This window comes from Ixodes scapularis, unplaced genomic scaffold (genome assembly GCF_016920785.2).
Source record: "Ixodes scapularis isolate PalLabHiFi unplaced genomic scaffold, ASM1692078v2 PGA_scaffold0__279_contigs__length_252992795, whole genome shotgun sequence".
NCBI lineage: Eukaryota > Metazoa > Arthropoda > Arachnida > Ixodida > Ixodidae > Ixodes > Ixodes scapularis.
Genome location: NW_024609835.1, coordinates 206,565,790 through 206,586,309, shown reverse-complemented (window position 1 = coordinate 206,586,309; position 20,520 = coordinate 206,565,790). Strand labels below are relative to the sequence as shown.

Sequence of the window (20,520 nt, the reverse complement as noted above, 5' to 3'; positions counted from 1 at the left end):
AAAAAACGAACTTACAACTAAAGAAAAAAAAATTGCAGCTGTATTTACGGCGAAAAACGAATTTGTAGTTGGCGCTTGCAGGAGCCGCCGCGGGTCACGTGGCAGACCTGTGCGCCGTCGCGCTGCGCTGCCGCCTCCTCGAAGTCACACCACCACCGCACGCTGAGCGTGGTGCGCCGCCGGTTCAACGCGTTTTTCGACGCCACCGCCGCTGTCGCCGCGCAGGTTTGTCTGCTCCGGGGCGCCGCCGTCGTCATCTCACCGGCGCACAGGACTATCACGTCTGCTTGCACTTTTTCGGGAGTTTCATTTGAGCTCTAAAAGTTACTTATTAATTCTAGATTTTTGTTATACTTTAAACGAAGACGAATAAGTAACTTTTAGAGACCACGTGATGCTTCTGAAAGAGCGCAAGCACCACGTGAGAAATAGCGGCTAGTGACGATAAACAGCGGCCCTTTTCTGAGGCGCCCGCGGACGCCAACTACAAGTTTGTATCGCGCAATAAATATGGGTCTAAAAATTTTCTTTTTCGTTTTAAATTTGTCTTATGACTTTTTTTTCAACGAAGCTGTTAACAAAAATGTTTTTTTCCTTGGCATGTTTCCTTTAAGGCCTGACCACACTAGCGGGAAGGGCGCCGCCGTTCGGAGCCGCTGGGCGGCACCGCCGTCCGGCGTCCCAACGCAAAGAGGCCACATTGGCCTCCGTTTTGCCGCCGTTATTGTCACGGGACAACAGTGGCTCTCGCGATCGCGCGTGCGCCTCCCGTCGGATTTTTTGCTCTTTCGTCGTCTGCTCTTCCTTTCTTCCGTTTCGGCTTCATCCTTCGTTTATCACCATCGAAACCGCACTCGCTGCCTACATGATAGGTGTCCATTATGACCTGGTGATCAGCGTGAATGTGATCATCATAGCCTGCTCGTTTATCTTGCGACGCCGCCGCGCTCTGAAGGGAAGGAGGCGCAGATTTTGCGTCCGTCCGAATTGGTAGCAGAGCTGGCAGTAATGCAATTACTGTAATGAAATTACAGTAATTTAATTACTGGTTCCAGTAATTAGTAATGTAATTCATTACTTTTTGTAGCAGGTAATTTAGTAATGTAATGAATTACTCCAGCGACGGTAATTGTAATTACATTACCTAATTACTTTTTCGCACCAGGCATATTTTTTGTGTCCACAATACACAAGGCGCTTTTCTTTTTATTTTACTTTTTCTTTTTCCTTTACACCTTTCCAAAAAACGCTCTTTGGCCGCCGCTATGTTGCTGATGCTAATGCGGCTGGTGCGACTCTCGCGCCCGCTATCAGCTAGACATTTTCTGCCACTCTCTTGAACTGTGAAAACCCGCTCAGCGCGATTCTCTACCTATGTTTTGCGGTTTTGCATTCGACGTTTTCTGGCCCCTCTTGAAAGTTTCTGCTTACTTTTTCTGATGCATACTGCGTACCCTCTCTGTGTTATCGTCCACTCTGAGAAATAGGGCTGGTAAGTGCCTTCCATTCGAGCTTTTCTGCTCGACATTCTCGGGAAACGAAGGAGGGCAAGTAGCTCAAACCAAGGCCCCTGGTGGAACAGCCCTCGACGCGATTTTGCGAACAATGACAAGTGTTCTTCCCCTCCCAGAGATAATCGTCGTAGGGTCCTCCGTCATTTCCAAAAATACTTGTCCGGGTTGGAGTGGGAAACGGATCAGTCGCGTGCATTCCTCTGTCCATCGGTAAACATGCAACAGAGAGTTCTAGCTGTGTGCCATGAACTGTGTAAATAATGTAAATAAAGTTATCTGTAAAAGGAAGTTATCAATAGCTCCATTATATTTAAAAGTATACAAAAGTAATGCGAAAGTAATGTCATTACTTTTAAAAGTAATTTGTAATGGTAATTAATTACTTTCTGGCTGTGGTAATTTGTAATGTAATTTAATTACATTTCAGCAGTTTTCAGCAAAGTAATTAGTAATGTAATTTAATTACAAAATATGAGTAATTTGGCCAGCTCTGATTGGTAGTACCGAAACACCGAGGGTCAGGTCAGTGCTTTGCTTCCCCGACTGCGCGCCAGCGAGGAAGGGTACTTTCGAAAGTGTCACTAAATAAGCACAATATCGATCACAACGCAGACGACATGCAACAAGAGCCACGGAGAAATTCACCATGACTTTGGAATTGGTGGGGCTTTCACGGCTTCGGCCCTTTCGCTGCAGTAGAATTTTGTGCCAGATTCTTTCTTACTCTTTATTGCTGATCAGGCCGACTTGCTAGAAACCACGTCTTAGCAAAGGCTGCGCGAAAGAAAGCACTGGCAGAGCCAGCGCACCACCTGCACATCATTTGAATGACGTGCACATACTCGCTCGCACGTCTCAGCCTTCGCAGTGTTAACAAAAGCACGAGCTCTATAGCGCATGCACACATTTAACGTTTGCGATATTAGCGATAATTTACTGGCTCAGGAGAGCCGCAGCGCCAGAGAGACTCAACAGCCCGTACCATAAAGGCCGCAGTGCCGCGCCTAGATAATGGTGATTTTATGGCGATATAATATACAAGATGAGAACGACGAGTTCTTCTGATCGTCGAAAAAAACTGCTGCTCAAACTGTGGAAGTTCGGGGACGCTTGAGGCGAGTTGGTCAGCGAGCCGAGCTTACTTTGCGGCCTGTTCAATGAAGGTGTCAGATGGTAGCGCCCTTGCCAGTCTGGTCAGTCTGGTGGTGCGGTCGCTCACTGCGGTGAAAACACAGGGCTGCAGGAGATGGCCCAGTAGAAGTAGACGGCTGCCACCCCCGAGACATATATGTCCAGGGCTTGAAATGTAGCGCCGCGCTCCCCCCGTACAACTTCCTCTCAACATTGTCATCGTCGTTTATAATGAGGTATCAGCATCACGAAATAATGGCTCTGTGTCAGCATAGTCTTGCGGAGCTCTGGAGAAGCTGTGCTATTTGTTCCTGCTGGAAAAACGAGTGTTTGGAATGGCCGGAGGATAGCTTTGCGCGCCAAGAATTTCCTAGGCCATGTGAACGCGCCGCCAAAGCTTCAGACGCGTGCGTTTGGTGTTGCCATCTGCAAGTGCCACGCTCATTGTGCGACGCTGCATATCGCGCTGGTTGTGGCGCTGAAGAAAACTGCGCGTTCCTACGTGGATTCACTAGTGATGACGTTTGAGGGTGGGGGTTTGGGGGGGGGGGGGGGGGTGGAATGCCTAGTCTTCGATGTGGCATTAGATCACCGCGGTGTGCATTTATTGCGATAGAAAAAGAAGGCAGTACGCACGTCGACCTTGATGCCGTCGACGGGGAAGAACTGTCCGGGCGGCCGGTCCGAAGGCACGAAGCGGAAGAACTCGACGTCGTCCCTGTACCACTTGACCGAGTACAGGACGTCTCCCTCCAGGTCGTAGGCGCACCTCAGCCGAGCCTCCGTGCCCACTAGCGCCGTCTGGGGAACCTCCAGGGACAGGATACGGATGCACCGCGCTCCTGGGCAAGAGCAGAAGAGGCCGGTGCTCCAGTATAACGCCATCTCCAGCCGGCCTTATTGAAGCGACGATACTCGTCTACTTCTCAGTTTGTTACGCGGAGGGCTCAGTTTGTTACGCGGAGGGCTTATGCCACGTTGAGATAACACGACGGAAACAGCAAAACAGCATGTTCGTCTTTAGTCAGGTAACATGTTACTTGTAGGCTTTGTTACCCAACAATCCTGTCACATTGCACAAACATAAGCACAACAAGGACGACAGCGACGATGTGGCCTGAGTATGAGCTTAAGAAAAAGAAGAACAACTTAGGTTGAAGGGTGAGTGTTGTCCTGCTCGGTGGATGAGCAAATTTCGTGCCGACAACAGGGCAAAGCAGAGTGCTTTGCCGGATCAGTAGCCTATTGATTTCAAAGATTTTACACAAGTGAAGGCCTGGCAAACGTCATGTAACTATATTCGAGCATTATGAGTAGATGAGAAAATTCTGTCAATTAAAATTCGAATTTTAGGCAATTATCAGACACCATATTGCTAGAATACTAGATAAATCATGCCTGCTTATTCGTCAGAAATATGCTACAAATCATCCACGAAAGGGAGCAATATAAAAATCGGAACTTGAAAGCGACCGCTGCCGAAAATGATGGGTGATATTTAAAGCTTTGAAACGGCAATTGGAGACCCGTAGAATTCTTTTTTTTTTTTTAATCCTGCAAAGTTTGGCGAATGAAGCAGTCACAAAGCAGACAGGAATGTCAAATAGGCAGCGTTGAAAAATGTTTCTTATAGGAATAGCCGTGACGACTGAACCAGCAGTCACGCTTTTAAAATGATTAGTACTGCGCGCGCGGCTGCACAAAACGCGTAGAGGTCCACTTGGCTATTGCTTCTCTTAAGCCATGAATTGCAATTTGATGAAGTCCAGAGCGGCTTCATAAGCTGGCGTAAATCAGCAAAATAGCAGCTATGTCGTTATCCTCGGTTAAGGGCCAGACTTGTACACGTCACTAAAAAAAAGTAACCAATAACAATTACAATTACTTCACTGTAAAAACTAACTGATTACAAAATAATTGCAGCCTCAACAAGGTAATCGAAGAATTACCCTAATGTAATCGATTACTTCCCAGGTTACTTTCATTCAACTTTCTTTTTATTATGGTTCCAGAATTCTTGAAGTCTCGCGCTCAGCTGTTCCGAAAAAGTAACTAAAACAAAAACGCCTTGACCGTTTTTGTTTAGAGCTGAGTGAGTGACGCCCTCTCGTGAAAAAAAAAATAAATAAAAAAGTGCCGTTTCAATACATTACTCACAAGAGGCTGGATAAGGTCATTTTTCTTACTCGGATTTAGTCTCCGGTGTACAAAAAAAAAAAAGAAAAGAAAATGTACCCAGGAAGCTAAGCATAATGAAGTGACCTATTAATCCTCGAGGTCCCGCGCCTAACAGTTTCAAACAGAAAAAAAAAAAAAAATTGACTGTTGCTTAGAGCCACCATGTTCAGAGCTGAGTGACTTCAGCACATCTAACCTCCCCCCCCCCCTCCCCCCAAAAAAAAAAGAAAAAAAAAACGAAATTGAGAAAAAGTGTAATCGGTAATTATGTAATCAATTACAGCAAAAAATATTTCAATTTCAAGGATCGTTACTCCTTAAAGAAAGTAATTCAAGCTTTACAAAATTACACGAAAATGCAATCGATTACAAGTAACATATTACTTGTAACGGCGTTACGTCCAAGTCTAATTAGGGATGACTGCCTTGTCATAAAATAAAAAAAAAAAATTAAAAATGAGCGGGAAATAATATGAATGTCGATTTTATAGACACTGGCACCGGTAGATGTCGCCCCGTGGTAATTTTTACTCATTTAAACGCACTGGCACTTTGTAAAGGCACATTTCCCGCGACGCCGCACCGCAAGCAAACGAAGGTAAACAAACAAGATGGTGGAATGTTTCCGGTGTTGGATGCTCCGGCAGCTGGATGTGACAGGGTGTTCTTTGATTGTTAAAGAACAGATCGGCCAACACGGTTGCCGGGGGCAACACTATGTTTTCCGAGAGTTGTTGTTGCCTCGATGCAACAGGGTCGTCGGAAACATTTTCCCTCGTGTTGACAGTTAAAGTTGTTCAACTCTTTCTTCCATGTGAGAGCGCCTTTAGCGTGATGTACAGTTATTGACGCTAAAAAATATTAGCACAAGTGATCAACGGCCGCAGCGATGAAATCGCGACACGCGGCTTTACGTTGTTGCGAATACACCAGAATGAGAGCGACCGGGCCCTTCCCGCCTTTCCTCTTGGGAATGGTGGCAGGCAGTTATATTTTTCAAATTTTCGTTTTCAAAAAACGGACACTGTCATGCATGATACTTATCAGTTCGCTGGCGTAAACACCCAGGGATGTTAAAACAGTGGATAAAAAATATGTTGCTCCTATTAACGAGCAGAAAATAAATACCCCTTGCTCAGAGTTCTGCTTGACATACAAAAGCATGCAGCAGAGAAGTGGTCGTTCGAAAGCGGGCTTTGGACACTGTTGTTGTCTGCCAACCTATTCGTTGTCCGTCCGTCCGTCAAAGATTGTACCCGTCAGGCAACCTTGTCCATGCCTTGTTTCTGCGACTCCAGCGCAACGTGTCGCACTTCCGCCGATCCCGCTGTGGCTATACTTTTTACTATTTGTTTAAGTGAATCGGCCACTTAGGGAGTACAAAACAAATATAAATCTTTATATGAAACGTTTCATCTTGAAGGCGCAATAGGCATGGAGCACAAGCACGTGACACAAATGCTTTGGAATTCAAATCATTCCTTTTATGGTCTTGACTTTCGTTAACTTAGAAAGTATAGTTCGTTATGGCTTAGCATCGAGTTGGAAATCAATTCCATCTGTTCTGTGATCGCGGGGAAGCAGACGCCTTGTGTTTCTGCAGGAACAAGATACCCCATATCGAGAAGAAATGTGCAACTTGTCTCGTCCCCACGGTGTACGGTAAGCCCAAAGGTTATTTTATATGCCTCCCTAGGAAATTCGATACAGATTTTTAATTGAGATATATACTTGAAGAGAAAAGTAAAAAAAAATAACCCTAGGATATTGACCTTGTGTTTCATATAATTTATGTAAACAAATTGACGTCGACCTTTACCTTCAAACTCTTATAATGCATGAAATGCTGTATAGGAAATTGGCGAGAGGATTTGTGAGGTAATTGGTGGGGGAATCAGTGCGTCACGTCACGTATATTTTTCCGTTAAATTTAGCGGGGAAAGGGCATAGTTGTATAGGTCCCGTGACGTCGGGTCACATGACGTCGATTTCCCCCGCTGAATTTAGCGGGGAAATTCGATTAGTGTCTGGGGCACAAGTTGTGGATATTCCCGCTTAATTTAGCGGGTAACTGAACTTGTGTATGTGTCACGGGAAGTCAATATTTCGCAAAATTTAACGGGCGAACTTAGTTTATATTTTGGCTTCAGGACGTGAATCTTCCTGGTATATTTAGTGGTGAAACTGAGTTGACGTATAGGTTACGGTTTGTCGATTTACCTAAGGTGCATAGGTCACGTGACGTCACGTGACGCCGGTTTCCTTGCTAAATTTAGCGGAAAACGCATGGACGGACGGACTTTGACTTTGAACATGGCCACGTCTGCTGGCGATACCAATCTCGGTCCTGCAAAAGGTTTCTTCCATTCGAATTCAGACACTCAAAGAACGTGAAACGTGGGGTCGCCACCATGCCACTAGCATCCGCCTTAAAGAAGTCATGCGAACACCAGATCCAGAAGAGTTTTGACACTCAGATATCCAGGCTACTTGATGCTGGGTATCCGGAAACACTACTGGTACGAATATGTGAAAGGTCTCCCAGAAGTTGAAGCGCGGACAGGAAGGCATCGAGCGAACAACAAAGAAAAAGACTGTAAATCCCATAGTGGTAGCACCATATCCCCATGGCCTCATTCACCGGCTAAAAAAAGATCGCAGGCCGGCAAAGGGTCGAAATGATAAGCTCCGCGCCGAGAAAAGGGTATTCAGCAGGGTAAACAAGAACCAAGGTAGGCACCAAGAGGCATGTAACATCGCACACAAAACAAGGTACGTCCAATGTCAAAAAGAAGTCATTTATAACATTCCATTAACATGTGCAAGTTGTTATATTGGGCAGACAGGGCGCTGTATAAATGAGAGAACCAGGGAGCATGCCACATCTCTACAAAACTTGACAGCAGCAGGACACCTTGCAGCCTATTGTCGCGAATGCCAACGCGAGTCAAAGTTGTGCAACGTAAACATCATAAGGCGACATAAAAAAAAAATCAACTGATTTGTGAACTATTGGAGGCCCTAGCTATCGAAGAAAAAGGCGAGGACTGTGTTAGTGCCCCTTCCGTTGCACTACACAATCAGAGAAGATTTTCCTGCGGAGTGACATGAGTCACAGACAAAGGTAGAAGAAGAGGAAGATCACTTAAAGAAGACAAAAGAAAAGGGATGAGAACATTCCGACAGCAGAAAGGTCAATGCGTTTAAGGAAAAGAAATTCCGAATTAAGTGTAAAGAAAAAACAACGAATTAAGCGTAAAGAAAAAACAACCTAAATCAAGTGTCAAGAATTAAAAAATCGAAGTTAGTGTAAAGAAAAAGAAAACGGAACAAAGGATTAGTAGAAAAGGAAAAAGAGGCATCATTAAATGTTGCTAGTCCAGCGGTGCGAATGTTACATTTTTCTCTGTGTGATTTTCATGTTCAGCTGGCCCCATTCACAAGCAATGAACCAACTTGCTCAGCTTAAGCCCGTAACAAGGTGCCTTATATGTGTCATCGTTCAGTCGAACTTCAAGGTCATTGAGCGAAAACACGTCGGCGACACGAACGGTACGAAAACGTTTACGTGACCACTCAGGCGAACTAGAGGCAATGAAATTAAGAAGGCTTACTAGGCGAATTAAGATGATGACTCAACACATCGAGGTGGATGACTCAGCACATTAAGAGAGATTAATATGGAAATAAAATTTGAAACAAATAAAGATAATGTCAAAAAAGAGAACGCGAAAAAAGGAAAACGTAAAACGAAGTAAATCATGTGTCTGTCTTTAATGCATCGGCGCTTCGGGCTTTCGCCTTGAAATTGTCTTAGAGATAACGTAAAATACCCTGTGAATTATTTTACTTCGAATCTTTTAGACGGGGATGGCGTGCGCGTGCGATGGTGCGAGCTTAGAGTTTTTGGTCACGCACGCGAAAAATCCACGTAACCCTAACCTCAAACAACATCGTGGAAAAAAAAAGGAGCAACGAACACAACGAACATAAACACCATGAAGCACTCACAGCACCTTAATCATGGAACTGTTGACTGCTGACACCTACCTAGTATACCCTTCATTTTAAAACAGGCACGTAGCCAGGATTTTGTTTAGGGGGGGGGGGGGGCGCCCATGACAAAATGCTGTATGAGGGGGAGGGGGGAGGAGGTCCCAGCATAATGGAAGATTTCGGGGGAGGGGGGGGGGGCTGCGCCCCATGGGCCTCCTCCCTGGCTAAGTGCCTGTTTTAAAGTCTATCATTTGGCTAGTGGTCACTTCGGCATTTATTAAGGTTGCAAGCGTCATACATCCCCTTCTCAGAAATTTTTCGAAGGGACAACAGTTTATTGACGTGCGTGAACCCTATCTCTTAGTAAAAAAAAAGCATTGGCACCGGTAATAATAATTAGGCGCAGTCTCTAGAACAACGTCCACAAAAGCGGCTCCGATGAGGTATGTTATGGCATCTCTGGATAACAGCACTCAGAACGACGCGAGTCATGTTAATTGCACAAATTTAAGACATTTATTTGTATCGTTGCTTTTCGTTACTATCTGACTAGTTCAATAGGGTCAGTAAAGTAACTATTGCTACTGACAGGGTTAGGATGGCAGGGAGTGTCTTTCGAGCGCCCTGCCTTAGGTACGAGCTCCATGTTTCTTGCCATGCTTTGACTTCGCGCACGCAAACGAGTTGCACGAGACGACAAAGCGGTGACAAGAGTAGGAGACTGGTTCTGGATGAGGGACAACTGAATTTCTTCCCTGCCATTCTTACCGTGTCAGTGACTACAGAGAAACCTAGTGTAATTTTTTTACATATTGTCAAGGATATACTGTCTTCCGTAAAGAGTCAACAGAAAGTCTGCAGCTTTTCTATTATTATTTGCTGCGGAAAGACAACCGAACATTTTAAACAAGAAGTAAACAACGTCCGTATTCTTTCTGATAATACTGCCAACACGAACTCTGCAGAAAAAAAAAATCAACGTTGCGTCAACAAGAAGTCACCATCTTTTCTTTTGACTCAGGCGGCAGAAAATCTATAGAAGATTTCAACACAAATTCAGCTGACTTTATCTTGACAGTGTCCACAGGAAGTCAAAGTGAAAAGAAAGTATTCAGAGTCAACTATACAAAAACACATTTTACATGAAAATTAAAAAAAAGAATATTACGGTGGGACCTGAATTGACAAAACGTAACGTCACGTTCCGTTAGATCAATTTATCCGCTAACTTTAGCGGAGAAATTGACGTCCCATGCCAGAACGACACGGTGTTCTGGTAGTGCAAAGCCGTACTATAACGCCATGATGCCAAGTCGTGGTGCGAAGCAGTACAAACGTTGATAGATTAACCCAGTTGGTAATTTTACGCTTGTTACACAGAGCGACACTGCTAGCGCCAACTTCTATTTTTACCTGAGCTCTCGCGAAGGGGGTTACTCCCTCCTTCCCTCAAGCAGCCACCTGTTTTTTGAGGCACCCTTCAGAGGCTCAACTTTAAAACTGTATTCTACGGGAATGCTCTACAATAAAACACCATATATTTTTTGTATTTTTCTTTCATGCACGTTGTGCTACAAAAGTTGTGTATGCAACTGTAGTTAACGTAACAGTCAACCCTCCGAGAAACGGTGCAGCTTCGAATGACGGTAGATGGGCCTCGGGGAGAGAAGGGGTCGGGTGGGTATAGGTTAGGTAAGGTTAGGTCTAGGTTAGGTGAAGTTAGAAAGGTGGCGTTTATGGACGGTTCCGTGACTGAGTTGATCTAGTAACGTGAAGGAATACCATGACCTCACGCGACGCCACTTTTTCCGCTAGGTTTAGCGGGGAGGTGCACGGACGGGTGGATAGGCAGACACATTTACGGGTTTTCGTAGAGAAGAATTACGTGCTTTAAAATGCTCGAGATCACCACACTCTGCGTTTATTTACCTCTCCGTAGCAATAAAGAAGTCCCTTTAAAGTAATTGAAATGCAACGCAAATTTAGATTTTTGAATCACCTTGAGGGAAACCCACGTAAAAAGTCCTTCTCCTAGCCAGTCACCCCAAGAACATCGTCAAATATCCTCGGCCTTTCTAAATTAAGCATAAATGGTGACACATTTTGCCCGTATTTTCTTTCTCAAAGCATGGTATTGATGTTAGTAATAATTTACGTGCGTCGTGCCCAGCTCGATAGAATGTCCGCGACATTATTCAAGAGCTACAGCTTCGCTGAATTATGCATTACGAAATCTTGTGTTTGATGGGTGGGGCCTAGCGCAACAGCAACGGCCGTTTGCATCGCACACAGGGTCCTGCTGTCCATAAATCAATTTGGACGTCCAGAAGCTTCCATGATTGATCCGGGTTGCGCGTCTTAGAGCACGCGTTCGACCTGTCTTCGATTTCAACGGTGAAAATAAGCAGTTCTATTATCATATGTGTGTTTTATTTTCGCTGACAATTTTATGGCTGTAGAGTAACCAAAGTGCCTGAAAGGAAGGTGCAGGATGAACACTGCGCTACGCTGTTAGCGCCGAATTTTATTTTTATTAAAAAAGAAAGACTGTCGTTAGAGCTACTTTCTGGTGAAACGTGTTTACTTAGGGCACTAACCTAAACAGTTAAGTGTGGTGATTGCCAATACTTTTTCAAAGTAAAGCGCAAAAAATGAAAGACGTTTACAACCCTTCGTAATGTAAAATTAGAGCGCAGCAGTTGAGGAGGAGAAGGGGAGGGTACGGAGGGGAGGTATACCCCTCCTCCTCCGTACCCTCTCCTCCTCCCCTCTAGGTCTTCTACTCCACCTCCACCTCCATACCCTCCTCCTCCAATTTTGTTTCGCCGCTAAATTGAGAGGGGAAGGTGATGTCACATGACTTGGTGTCAGATCAAATTCAAACAGATTCAGTTCTTCCACTAGATTTAGCGGGAAAATTGACGTCACGTGACCTCAGCACCAATTCGATTCCTTGCTAAATTTAGTGAGGAATTAAATTGGTGTTGATATCCCGATAAATGTAGCGGGGAATCAAATTGGTGTTGAGGTCACGTGACGTCCATTCTTCCGCTAAATCCAGCGGAGAAACTGAATTTGTCCGGGATGCCTAGTGGAGATACTTAATTTTCACGCTAGATCTAGCGGACAAGCTTATCTGATGTTGAGGTCACATGACGTGAATTTTCCCGATAGATTTAGTGCGGTTACGCCGACGCCGACGGTGACGCCGACGCCACTCAACCCGGGGACGGGCGCCTGAGAGTGGCGCTCTAAAGAACTCTAAAAATGTTCAGATTTCGTGTTCGCGCTAACTGTGTCGCACAGTGTGAGAGTGTAAAGCCCCTCTATACACAAACTCCACTCTCTTACGCCACGGTGCGGTGGTGGCGCGTCGAGCGCACTTCCCGTCTGAAGCTGTGGGCGGCAGTCACCATGCGCGACGTGCATTCCTGCGTTGTTTTGAAAGTAAGCAGACAAAAACGCATTCTCGTCAAAACGCCGCGACTGGGGCCGTACCAAAAGTGTCGAGAAAGGTTTGAAGGTCAGTTTTCACGTGCTCGGTACGTCCGCTAACGTGGATATGTGCCGTGAAAAAGGAAAACCAGACGCCGTCGGGCCACGATTGTTTGAGCGGGAAGCAGTCGTGCAGTTCTCTTCATGTGCTCGTTCGAAGCTTGGGCGGGAAGCACATAGCTCTCTATCGAGATTTGTGTTTGTCCTTGGTTTTTCTTGTTCCTTTTTTCCAGGGATTATTTTCGTCATTGTTTTCCAGCTCGCTTGCACCTTTGCATTTAATTGCATTGTCATTATGAACACTTTGGGTTTAATTCATGGAGGCTTGTGGTCATATTTATTTGTTTTGTTCCAAGGTGAAAGCGGGAAGACTGTCAAGTTCTACGAACCACCTGCGGACCACGTTCAGTGCATCTTCAAGTTCAAACGGCCACTTGCTCGTTCCAACTGTCGTCTACTGTTTCAGAAGTTTCTGCTTGTCGTCTGCTCTTTCAGACGACACCGGTCCGTAGAGCAAACGTTGGCGCGAGAATTGCGATAAGAAGTAAGTGCAAGCCTCAAAATACTCATAAGTTTAAAGGTCGGTTGGGGTAAGCAGGCTCGATGTAAACAGAAGATACAAGGAGATTTTGGTCATTGTTACGAATGCCCATCATCGCCTTGTTGCTCCTGATTCACTTGGTTCGATTCCGCTCGGAATTTTCAATCGCGGCGTCGGCTGAAAATTGCGAGCCGAATCTCATCATGCGAATTCCATTCTGAAGGGTCCATTCTGAGGCTTCCACGTGGAATGAATCAGCGCATGTCACATTATTCCCGTAAAGTGTTTGCGGTGTACCGAGCCTCGGTAAGTTCGCTGAGGCCGCACAAGTAGTCCAGATATTGCCAGGAAGATGTGGAATCAAGAATTCCAACGCAAAAAAGAGCACGGGGACTTACACTGATGCCGACAGCATCGCATTTCAGTGGTTTATCTATGGGCGACGGTGAGCTTCTTGCCAAAACTCCAATGTGCATGCGCGGCGCCGGTGGCGTCCGCTAGTAATGCTCCGGTTTCTTTTGTAAACTTGAATTTGTCTATACTGGAAAGTAGCGCCATTGACATATCCTTCGACAACTCTCACCCTCTAGAAATATCCTCCTCCTCCTCTTGAAAGTTTCCCTCGCCACTACTCCTTGGCTGAGCATCCTTCCGGTTTCGGTTTCCCACTTCCGTACGCCATTTGTGTACTCCTGTGTTGCGCAGTCGCATTCTCCAGCAGCGTAAACGAACACCTCCTAGCCAAGGAAGGCCTCAGCGCTCTTCCCGCATTGCCGAAAGAGAAGGGAATTCGGCGCCGCACTAGAGCGCGGAAGAGAAGGCAACACGCCGGTATTTACCGTCATAACGACGAGTTAATATTGAGGCAAGCGCGTGTTCCTTACCTTAAAGGCAATCTGTACACTAGTTTCGGGTTAGGAAGTTCATTTTCTTAGAGTGGAAAATTATTGTTGCATAAAATCAATGATGAAAAATATAAGAGCCAGGTATGATGAAAATACTTCCCTGGAGAAGGGGAACAAGAGGGACAAAGGACGAACACCAATCTCCAAACACAGCTAGGTGACTGGTGAGCGACCGAAAAAATCCGCCTGGTCCGGGTATCGAACCCGGGACCTCTCCATTACAGGTGGAGCGCTCTACCAACTGAGCTAACCAGGGGTTAGACGTCAGTAGAGCAAACGGGTTTTATCAGTTGCCACCAGTCTAACACCAACAAGGGTGAAGCTGACTAGTTAAGGTTGTCATTATAATGCAATTAAATACAAAGGTGCAAGCGAGCTGGACAAGAATGATGAAAATATTTCCCTGGAGAAGGGGAAAAAGAGGGGTAAAGAACGAACATAAATCTCCAAACACAGCTAGGTGACTGGTGGCAACTGATAAAACGCGTTTGCTCTACTGACGTCTAACCCCTGGTTAGCTCAGTTGGTAAAGCGCTCCACCTGTAATGGAGAGGTCCCGGGTTCGATACCCGGACCAGGCGGATTTTTTCGGTCGCGCACCAGTCACCTAGCTGTGTTTGGAGATTTATGTTCGTCCTTTGTCCCTCTTGTTCCCCTTCTCCAGGGAAATATTTTCATCATTCTTGTTCAGCTCGCTTGCACATTTGCATTTAATTGCATTATAATTAGAGCCAGGTAGGCGTATAATGAGGTTTCGAGGTATATCGGGTAACCCTTTAAGACCGAAATGTGTGATGTAGTTATCCCCGCAAGAATTTATTTTTAAAGAGTACTTGCCAAACTTTCATGATGTAGAACGATTGAAAACAGCATTACAAATTACTGTACCAACGCGGTAGACGTATTGAATGCATCTGATGACGGCATTTTTGCACGTAACAAACATAGCATTGTATTTAAAAGCAATATCTAGCTGTCTTTGTTCCTTTTGGTGTACACTTCGTTTCCCCCTCAAGTCCGGATGCAGCCGACGCTACGAGTTGATGGGACCGATCAGGCAGCGTTAAAAGCGCTCGATCATGGTGCTTGTCATGTTTCTGTACTTGTTTTATCGTTGCTGAAACAGTCGTGAGCAGAAAAATCTAGTGACTCGCACTTTTGACGCTGCTTGATTGGTCCGATTATCTCGTAGCGTCGGCTGAGTCGGTACTTAAGCTGAAAAGAAGTATGGGGCTGTTGTTTGTGCACAGAATTTGCATGGGCATTTTAGTTCATTCTGAAGGGGAGTTTATCTGTTTTTTTTTCAGCTAGCGTTACCTGAAACCTTCTCATATACAGGGTGTTTCTTTTTAAGCTTTAAAGATTTGTTTAAAGAAAGGCGTGAAAGTTACACTTATGCGGTTTACTCAGGTGAGCTATACGGTCAGCGGGACATTATGTGGGTGGCTAATCTTTGGGATAAATCGGCTAGTGAATTAGAGTTCGTTAACTAACTTTTTAAGTAGTGAAAATAGACATATGCTTTCAATTAGAAACTTACCGAGCGTCACTGAAAACCACTACGTCAGTCAATTTTAGAATGACGTGAGGCTCGTGGGAAACTCGGGAGCGCACCAAAGTTACCCCTCGAGCGGCAGGCGCCAAGGTAGCATGGCGGAACGCGATGATTATCTAATCATCCGCGTTTGGCCAGTGCTAGCTTTGCGGCTGCTGCACGAGGGGTAATTCTCGTGCGCATCCCAGTTTCCCATGAGCTTCAAGTCATTCTAAAATTGTTTGGTGAAGTGGTATTCGCTGACGCTTAGTAGTCGCTGATTGGAAGCATAGATCTAGTTTCACAAATTAAAAAGTTAATTAACAAATTTTAGTTATTTAGCTGACTTATTGCAAAGATTAGTCACCCACATAATCTCCCGCTGGCCGTATAACTTACCTGAATAAACCGCGTAAGTGAAACTTTATCGCATTTTTTACACAACTCTGTAAAGTTTACATACACACACACACAAAAAAGAACACCCTGTGTATTCTAGTTTATGGTTCGGAGATTTATCTTCCAATAATTGTTTTTGAGCATACACTGCAACATTAACAGGAACAAAGCTGTTGTGTCCTTCGTCCCATACCTGCAAATAAAGTACGAAGGTTCCTGACTAGCCAGTAATGCAGTATTTAAAACTCTATTGCGGATACATTGGTGTGTAAAATTTATTCCATGTCTTTGCTTATACTTATACAAGTAACATAACATCAAGTTATCTGTGTCTGGCAGCTGTCACTTCAACGAAGACTTCTTTCCTGGTAAAAAAATCCATTGTCATCTCCAATGGCACTCTCCTGTGGCATCTACTTTTAGGTAAGTTAAATGAATAGACGTAACAAAATAAATCCACCCCAAAAACTGCTTTGAATATTGGTTTAGAATAAAAGGTTCGTACTAAAACATAACACACTTCATAGCACACGTCGACTTGTGGGGGTGCCGGCAACCGCCGTCGGCGGCCGGGGCCATGGCCTTTCCTCCACCATCCTTGCATCCCGAGTAGCAAGCGTTGAGGTCTCCCTAGTGTATGAGGTGTTGCGTAGAAGCGGTGCTCGGCAGAAGGGCAGCCCAGGAGGATCTAATGTCGAAACGAACGAGGGAGAGAGTCGCGGAGAGGAAAAAAATGAAAGACCGTTACATGTCTCTGTAATGCGATATTTGAGCGCAGCTCTTGAGGAGATGAAGAAAAGGCTACGGAGGGGAGGGTATGCCCCTCCTCCTCCGTACCCTCTCCTCCTTCTCCTCCATCCCCTCCTCTCGCCTCCGCCTCCAATTTAGTTTCCCCGCTAAATTTAGCGCGGAAAATGACTTCATATTTCTTGGTGTCACGTCATATATGAACAAAGTCAGTTCCTCCTCTAGACTTAGCGGGAAAATTGTTTCTGTTCTAGATTTAGCTTTCAGCTTTAGTTTCTCCTCTATAGTTAGCGAGTCTACCGGAGGAACTGAGTTGGACAAGGTGGAAAGTTCACGTAACCGCTAAATCTAGCGGAGAAACTGAATCCCCCCCTCTGAATTTAGCGGGGAATTGAATTGGTGTTAAGGTTACGTGAAGTCAATTTTCCCGCTAAATTTAGAGCGGTCACCCCGACGCCGACGCCGACGCCAACGCCGACACTGAAGCCGACGCCGCGAAACACAGAAACGGGTGCCTAAGAGCTGAGCGGCAAAACGAGCGCTAGATTTTCAAGGGAACGAGGGTAAAGGCGGTACTTTCAATCACGACTTTCTCTATATCTAGCGACCACTCCATATGAAAGCGACACAGCACGCACCTTATACGAGAGGCCCCAGCGGGCGCTAAAACTCGGCCCATCGTTCGTGCGGCGCGGGCAGTGCCCTCAGGATATCGTGCGTTTTCTCACGCTGGTATTGGCCCTGTCGGTCGCGTATTTACTTACAAATTGAATGGCCAGATCAGCGTTGACCGAACGCTAGTTAGCGGCATGGTTTTCTGTGCCCAGTAGGGCGAATACAATGCCGACTTCGGACTGGAAGTTAAAAAGATATACCCCTGAATACCCACCCCTTCGCAAGTCGCGCGAGGGGACTTCGACGGTAGTGGTATTTGACGAATTCTCAGCAGTTATTTATTATCCCTTTCGTCCAACATTTCTAAAGTTGAGACCGACACCCTCATAATATTATGGAAAAAATAATCTAGCTCTGAGTGGATCGGAGTTTGAATTTACGCATCACACTAGTATTTCATTAAAGTTCATCATAGTTGACTATTTAGTTTGTGTCTCTAGCTGCAAAGACTTAGGATTCTGATCGTTAACAATTAATGCAATATTTACTTTTTGTTCCTGTGACCTCGTGCCAGATATTTAGCTAGGATGGCATCTGAGAGTTTTTCAACTGGATTAGCCGACAGTTGAGAACGTGAGCCTCTTTTCCCTCCTCAAGACGCATGTGTACCTGCGTCTAAAATATTGAATTAGTATTTGGTTAACATATACTTATATGGTAAGTCAACATATATGGAACGTTTAGGAAAGTAACCATGGGATCAAAAACGCAATATTACTAATAAAATGGGCTAAAACACTGAAAATGCCAACTTATGTGTAGTCATAAAAAATATAAAGAAGAATACGATTAATAAAGCGAAAACCAGGATGTTTTAAGATAGCCACGCAAAATTAACTTTACAAAAACCTAAAAGCCCGCCTGAAACGACGACCATGACGTACAGTCATGAGCATGTGTCCTGTTAAGTAATATGAACAGAATTGTATACGCCGCTGAGAAGTGACCCTCTCTAAACTCGCGCTTTTCTGTCGTGCGCATGAAAGAAAATATTGTTTAATTTCACAATCATTGTAAGTTCATGCGTTAAGCAGGTACCAGAACTGGCTGATGTCCTTGGCTTTTCTACGTTGATTCGTTGCTTCATATGTAACCATCTGCCACTTCCAGGTACTGAGAACTTTGTGGCCTCCGGGCGATGGGTAGATCGTGTGCATTTCAAAGACAGTATTATCATGCCGGACTAAATTAAGATTCAGCGCTTCAAGAAGAGGTAATAGCTTTCATCTTTCTAATGAGTAGATGATTTTAGAAGTAAATCGTAGGCACATTTATATTGCGGTTTATGTCGATCTTGGTTTTTAGTTAGCAGGTAATTGAAACGACGCGTAGTGCTGTGTACCATGGTACGGCTCAAGCCACTGAAAGAAGGAAGTGGTCGCAGCTTCGGTTATCGGTAAATTGCAACGTGGTGCTGAGCAATACTGAGAGAATATGAATATTCCTCATAGTAAAACAATATTATGAGGAAAGTGATATGTGACTTGTGCTCTAAGAGTAATTATGTTTACCCAGAGAACCTTATATACAGCGGCGTAAATCTCTCTTGATACGAGAAAGTGGTCTGCTTCGGGATACCCACGGATATTAAGATGTTCGAGCTTGAGTGTTGCCTCGTGAGTCGCATGGAGTGCAGCGGGAGCAGCCGCTCCCCATAGGGAGTGCTCAGGTGAAGAGATCTTTAGCATAGAGAAGGTCGTGCTTTCAGTATAGCGAAGCTTTAGGCGAATGTGCTCCGACGACCATCTAGGTGATTTAAAACCCATGTAAACCTGTCAAGCGGTAACAAGACCGTTACGGTGCGTTTAGACTCCGACGCCGAGTGTGGAACGCGGCGTGATGCGGAGAAGAAAAATGCTGATTGGTCGCAAATATAAAGTTCGAACTCGCCGGCCAATTAAAGCCCCACGTTGTGCGAAACACGGCCTTCGATGCGTTAAAAGTTAGCATATTACAGAATGTTTAGTTCTTACTCTGTTCACGAATGACGTGTGTGCTTAGCGTTTCTGTTTGCATTCACCGAGCTGCTTGCGGCTTTCGGGAGAAATCAACTGTTTTCAAGCAATGCCCCTGTTGAAGTAAATACAAACAATCTGCTATCATTTTTGCAATAAACATAATATAAACTACACAACTTATACAAGTCTTACATTAACTCTTATGTGATATTATGTGATCTCCCATGTTTACTGTCCAGAAAGTGTCACGTAAGGCGGTCTCATAAATCGCCCTTTTCATTTCCGCCATTTTCAAATCGGCGTTCATCACTTTCCCCATTGGTATGCGTGCAGGCGATTAGCTATTCAAGACTTTTTGTTTTTGACGTTGGTGAAGAGCGCAAGCATCGCGAGTGATCTCGTTGGCGACCGAACTCAGTAAGTGTGTCCAGGGACACAGATGGGCCGCATAAACTCATGCTTAATGCATACGGCGAATTTACATCAACATGGCGTCCGGCGAGATTTCCAGCCCAATACGTCACATAAAACCACCCTTGAACGTTTTTTTTTTTTTTTTTTGTTTCGTCCTTTAGATATTTCGTAAGCTAAGACGATTGCTATCGCTCGGCTTCACGCTACATTCACTGCACGACACTGACCGCAAACAAGCAATCGGCGTTTTATTTCTTTTTGTTTTGTCTCTTAAACTCTAACCAATACTACCTGTTTTGTAAAGGGCTCGTTTGAGGCAGTAAAATAGGTAGCAAAATGCAGTATTCTTTCAAAATAAAATTAAAAAAGGCATACCTTCGAATAGTCCCCTGGATATATACAGGCAATTTTCACCTTATTTGCTTCTTAGACGCAGACGTAGTGTTTCCTCGCCCGCTGAAGTTCTTTTTGGCACTCTCATCGACTGCAGCTGACGGTGTAATCGGCGACATAAACACGCATTGGATGGTAATCGATTTTGTTTTATCATACTTATACAAATTACTTCGAAAATGTAATTTAATTGAGATTACAAGAATTTTGATCTAAATTTAGGTAATTGCGATTACAACAAGCAGCACGCAAGAAGTGATAAATTACAATCATAATTTACTTTCAAAAAGTAAGAACTGCTTTGCAATTACTTTTATTTGAGAGCTACCCGATTTCAGCAACGATAATGTGATAAGGTCTTTTAGCGCTAAAATGCATTTGTCTGTTCTTTGTTTGAACGTTGAGGATTTAGTATAAGCATATTAAATTTAACATTCATCACATTTTCGCACTCTGTTTCAACTACTTTATCAATAAAATGAAATGGAGTCTTCTTAGTCCGTCCACCCCATCTTCGTTCACGGTGGCACATGTGATGACCGCACACCCTGCTTTTGCGACACCAGAGTCCTAGAGGTGTGTGTGTGTGTGGGGGGGGGGGGGGAGGGGGGGGAGGGGGGGGGGGGCACAGAAGAGCTTT

At 44.8% G+C, this 20,520-nt stretch overlaps 1 protein-coding gene across 1 annotated transcript in view; it reads right to left on the bottom strand.

Annotated features, from left to right (window-relative positions):
• LOC8025820 overlaps window positions 1-20,520 on the bottom strand; it is a 230,459-nt gene that overhangs the window by 90,560 nt on the left and 119,379 nt on the right. Inside the window, exon 2 of the mRNA XM_042286642.1 lies at window positions 3,282-3,487. Within this exon, the coding sequence (XP_042142576.1) occupies window positions 3,282-3,487 (206 nt within the window). The remainder of the gene's footprint in view (window positions 1-3,281; window positions 3,488-20,520) is intronic.